Source organism: Ylistrum balloti, unplaced genomic scaffold, assembly GCF_031769215.1.
Source record: "Ylistrum balloti isolate Yb309-2 unplaced genomic scaffold, AGI_CSIRO_Ybal_v1 Utg369880, whole genome shotgun sequence".
NCBI classification, from domain to species: domain Eukaryota; kingdom Metazoa; phylum Mollusca; class Bivalvia; order Pectinida; family Pectinidae; genus Ylistrum; species Ylistrum balloti.
Genome location: NW_026782018.1, coordinates 54,001 through 60,000, shown reverse-complemented (window position 1 = coordinate 60,000; position 6,000 = coordinate 54,001). Strand labels below are relative to the sequence as shown.

Genomic DNA, 6,000 nt, shown 5'->3' with positions numbered 1-6,000 from the left:
TTCACCAGGGGATGTTAATTTCACCAGGGGATGTTAATTTCAGGGGATGTTAATTTCACCAGGTGATGTTAATTTCATCAGAGGATGTCAATTTCACCAGGTGATGTTAATTTCGCCAGGGGATGTTAATTTTGCCGCGTGATGTTGATTTTACTACGGTATGTTGTTTCACCAGGGGATGTTGATTTACCGTTGATTTAACCAGGAGATCTGTATTTAACCAGGAGATCTGTATTTAACTAGAAGATCTGTATTTAACCAGGAGATCTGTATTTAACCGGGAGATCTGTATTTAACCAGGAGATATGTATTTAACTAGGAGATCTGTATTTAACCAGGAGATCTGTATTTTACCAGGAGATCTGTATTTAACTAGAAGATCTGTATTTAACCAGGAGATCTGTATTTAACCAGAAGATCTGTATTTAACCAGGAGATCTGTATTTAACCAGAAGATCTGTATTTAACCAGGAGATCTGTATTTAACCAGGAGATCTGTATTTAACTAGAAGATCTGTATTCAACTAGGAGATCTGTTTTTAACCAGATCTGTATTTGACCAGGATATCTGTATTTAACCAGGAGATCTGTATTTAACCAGGAGATCTGTATTTAACTAGAAGATCTGTATTTAACCAGGAGATCTGTATTTAACCAGGAGATCTGTATTTAACCAGAAGATCTGTATTTAACCAGGAGATCTGTATTTAACTAGAAGATCTGTATTTAACCAGGAGATCTGTATTTAACTAGAAGATCTGTATTTAACCAGGAGATCTGTATTTAACCAGAAGATCTGTATTTAACCAGAAGATCTGTATTTAACCAGGAGATCTGTATTTAACCAGAAGATCTGTTTTTAACCAGATCTGTTTTTGACCAGGATATCTGTATTTTACGATAAAACCGATTTGTCTCCAAGGTGACAAAAAGAAGAATATGGCGTGATAAGGCCTCTACATATTAGATAAGCACGGTCGGTTATGGTGCTCGCGCGGCGGACAGTGTAACCCCAGAGAACCGGTGGCGGTTAGTTTGGGCTGACGTCATAGTGTCCTTGAGTATGACGCGTGACCCTAATTGCTTCAGATGGAATGAGACGGGCCTTTCGCATGTTATTCAGTGTGATAGCCAATAACAACCAACAAAAGACCTGCTTTAAAATGACCACGGCTCTTTACACGACAATAAACCAAACCAACAAATTTGATATTGAAGTGGGATTTGTCATTCCTGTCGAAATATATTTCGATTCTCATGCTTTTGAACAATGCAGATATCTGGCATAGGTATTACTATTAAAATTAACAGAACATTTTCTGACAATTAAAAATATCCCTGTCTAGTGTAAGATATTGCGTTAAATCGAAGTTACCCGGAAACCTGTTAATTTGGTTATAATTAATTAAGATAACGTGAAATAGAAATCTCTACCAGGGTAGTGTTACTCTCGACCGCGACGTATTATCAAAAATAAGATATAAAATATATTGTCAAACAGACTAATGACACTATCAAACCTGATTACGCCCCAGTACAGACAGTACTGATGGTTGTATGGCTGGAGGCCCACCGTACGTATTTTAATTAATTTCTCTATTGATGGTCTAACATTTCTGCCATCTGTTACGGTAGTGGTTTTATGGTTTATCACTTGCCGCCTGTTCAATTAAAAAAATTGCAGTCGTTTAAACTTTAAATAACATAGGAACCTTTAGGAAGGGGATGTAAAACACAATCTGGACTCTGTAAGAAGTGCCCAGTGCGAACATCCAGCATAGTAATTATAAACAAAACCAATTATCAAACTTGAATATTGAACTGTTCTTTCGTCTCTTAGGCTGTTTCTGATGTCATGAGGATGTTATGTTCTCTCTCCCTCTCTCTCTCTCTCTCTCTCAATCACCTCTCACTCTCTCCCTCTCTCTCTCTCTTTTTTCCTGTTTACGTGTGAATTCGCGTGACGTCATTCATTCATTCATTTCTTTATTCCTCCAAAATTGAAGAGTTACAAATGAGGATGATACATGTAATTACATATTATGACACAAAGTATTTAAAAATATAATGAAGAAAGAGAAAGATGCAGAGAAACGATAATGAAGTGATAATTACAAGGACATAAAATTAATGCTGACTAAAGACTAGTTAAATGTTAGTAAAGAGGCCTTTTCGGCAAAAATACAACAGTCTTTTGCAAATGAGGCAAGAAGACAATCGGTGTCCTGAAATAAGTCTGCTATGACAGCTGGTGGACTTCCAAGAATAGTGGCAATTTGAACCTCTCTACACGAGTTAACTAGTGTAACATAGACATTCACCGGGTAGTCGTTGACTATCTTGGTGATAAAGATGTCACGTAGATTTAATACTGTGGAACTACTGCAGTCAGTAGCTTGCACTTCTGTCTATAATACATACCAAAATAACTCGTTAAAAGCGTAATCTAAAAAACCACAAAAACTAGGTTATGAAATAAAGAACTATCGTGACAAGTGGGTTTTGAACATGTAATGTGTAGTAGTTAAGTCGACAAACTGTATACAATGTATATATGTAATACACACGTATACAAAGGCGAGTTTTAAAACTCCCCAATACAATACGTGTAAGTAACGCTGTCTTATCCGGGTGTCCTATGAATAGCTGTCTTGGGATTTTTACGTTCAACAGAGTTCGACTAAGCGGAAAACAAAACAAACAGATAGTGACACTATTTTCGTTTTGTGTTTAACATGAGAATCACTTGTAAGTTCGTATGAGTTGTGACAGTGACGTCGAAATGATATAAAAATACAAGCTGATACATTTCAATCCCGCTCTCCATACACCTCCTCAGGCTCCTCCCCATACCCTATCCACACCCGTCTCTGTGCCGTCCTGGCACATCTCCCCCCCCCCCCATCCATACTCGCGCATCTCCCTGCGACCCTTCCCACGCTCTCCCCACACCCATCCCGGCGCCGTCCTGGCGCATCTCCCCGCGCCCCACTACACCCCACACCCATCCGTCCTCGCGCATATCCGTGCACCCCAACACATCCCTCCCCTCATCCATCCTCGCGCTTCTCCCTGCCCCTCCATGACCCTTCCAACACATACGACCCTCCCCACGACCCTCAAAATGTTAATATGAAACTTAATAAAGAAATCAGTCATTCCGCTTTGCTGGTTTACCATCGGACATAATAGTAAACTTGCACAGAATATATATAATTTACTTACGGAACTGGAAAAAACCTCCGGACTTTTTGCGTTTTTTGGCATTGCGTGCACTCTGAGTATCTGACATGCGTAAAAACTCCAAACACATCTTAATATGTAAAGCACGTGCCTCGGTGATCGATACGAAATCAAATATAAAATATCAGTACGTAAGAGATACACAACATGGCAGCCGTCAATATACTATGTATGTTCACCGTGAACTCTGACCTTCCACTTTCCATACTGATCATATTCTAGAGCGGACAGGTGTGTACAGGTAAACATGAGTCGTTAATCACTCTACCGTGACGAAACGTTCAGTGTCTGCCGTGTGATTTTCTCTTCGGCTAAATTTATATTTATATCACAATGACAAATACTAGACATAAATAATCTATTTAAAAAGTTACTACAATAAGAGATATTATTTCGGATGACTAATACTTTCTGTTTTGTCAACGTACTTGTTTTCGTATGATCAACTTTTAGTGCTGTTTGGCACTTTTCCCATCTTTACAAAATAAACAAGATTATATTGTTCTAACAATGAACCGCTTGTTTCGCACTTCGGTGAGGAAAAATCGCAATAATGAATATTACACACTTATCTATAAATAAAATGCTTTAATAAGTAAATACATAAAATGCTTGAATAAATAAATAAATTCAAATTTAATACATCACTGTAAAAAATTATGGTAGCGTTTTAAAGTGTAGTCGTACTGCCATGATAATGGGAGAAAGAGGAGTCAGAACAGATAAGGAGTGTAGTTTAGTAATGCATTGAATTGTGAATTAGCATTCAGAAAGATCCCTATACATCAAAACTTTCGACGAAAGCGTAAAAAAGGAAATATAAAAAAAAGAGAAAAAATGAAAGAAAATTGAAATACATGTGAATGTAATATTCTGTTATCACACACGTTACATACATGTGAATGTAATATTCTGTTATCACACACGTTACATACATGTGAATGTAATATTCTGTTATCACATACATTACATACATGTGAATGTAATATTATGTTATCACACACATTACATACATGTGAATGTAATATTCTGTTATCACATACATTACATATATGTGTATGTAATATTCTGTTACCACACAGGCTTCGCCTCGGTCAATATCATTTTTCAGGTTCATATCACATCATATTCACCGAAGTCCATAATTGTATAATGTAATATTCCGTTATCACACACATTACATACATGTGAATGTAAAATTATGTTGTCACATACTTACATATATGTGAATATAAATTCCCTGTTATCAAATACATACTTCACCGGTTGTAAAGTTGTAAAGGAGATATTCTGGTTAACTAGACAATAGTTTTGAAAACGCGTTCTTATGACGACGAACTTGGAAAAATTATTAATCGCAAAATATATTAAGACCAGCACCATCGAATGATGTATCGGATACAGGGTTGCCCTTTTTATAGCCAGAGGAAGATAACATTCTTACCTTCCTATTGAATCAAATTTTGTTTGTGATTCTCGGTTACGAACAGCTTCACGTGCTAATTGATGGATGTACTCTATGTCATGTTTTATGTAAGCCATGTGTTAAAGAGCCAAACCCACTCCTCGACCGATATTATTTTACATAAAAAAAGTTCATTATTTTCTATTTTTCGGGTAGCAAAAATTCTGACTAACCCTGTAATACCGTAATTTTAAAGTAAATCGCTACCAATCTAACGTGATAAATAGTTTTAAAAAAGAATTCGAAACGACTCAGTGCTAATTCATAATTATGCGGGAAGTCCTGACCTCTGACGCATGCGCAAAGAACTGTAAATATCCCTGCTCTCTCGTGTAGTATCACTCTAAAATCATATTCATAAATACTTTTCTCATCAAATATTCGTTTAAGGTTGATCCATTTCGCGATGTTCTATATGTTCGTTACCGTATCGTAGCCCCCATTTGCAATTTATCGTAGTTTTTCTCGTAATCTGCACGTTTTTGTATCATATCTAAGCATTGAAAGATGTGATCAATACATACGTTAGATGATTTCCATACAGGATATATAGAGTATTGATTGCATTTATCGGTAAAATCTCTTTACAAGCGATGTCACATGGACGTACTACTCACCTCTTTCTCCATTTTTGTTTTGGTTCTGACCGCGTCTGAACGTATCACGTGACTTTTCCTCACCAATATCCATATCATAGTGTTGATTAATGAGGCTAATTCCGGCACCGATATCTCCGTTACCCTTTTCAATTTCAAGTTCGAAACTTTATACAAGTCTTTATTAATATATTATCTATTAGTATACAACAACATTTCCAGTCATTAAAATATGAAAAACATCTAGAGTGGGTCTGGCTCTTTAACCTCTATTGAACATCCTCGATACTCGAGGGGTTACGATCACTTTCGCTCTCTGCACTCCTGGAACACAACGAAGCAAAATTGAAGATACAAGCGGAGTAATTTGATTGGTTCCAGAAGAAAAAATACTGACCAATCACAGGCTGAAATGTTCCTTCTGAAGATTATAAAGGAGCGACACCTAACTTCAAAGCCATTACAATATACCCTTATGCGACCCCGAGATTCGTTTGATGTGTATCAAAGGATCAAACTAGTCTCTTCGTCTTGTCCACAAGGTGTTGCACATGGGACCTTCAATTTTGCCATGACATGTTCCAGAGGTGAAATTGTACATAGCGCACAGAATGAAAAACCCAGTAGTCACGAATAGTAGACACAGAAGAGATCTGTTGGTGGTTGTTGGCAAAACGTAGTATTTCTTATGAAACG

The 6,000-nt window shown here is 37.0% G+C and overlaps 1 protein-coding gene across 1 annotated transcript in view; it reads right to left on the bottom strand.

The window, feature by feature from the left end:
* LOC132546246 (calexcitin-2-like) overlaps positions 1 to 3,313 on the bottom strand; it is a 19,785-nt gene extending 16,472 nt beyond the window's left edge. The window contains exon 1 of the mRNA XM_060209954.1: positions 3,226 to 3,313. Coding sequence (XP_060065937.1) covers positions 3,226 to 3,313 — 88 coding nt within the window. The remainder of the gene's footprint in view (positions 1 to 3,225) is intronic.
* Between the last annotated feature and the right edge of the window lie 2,687 nt (positions 3,314 to 6,000).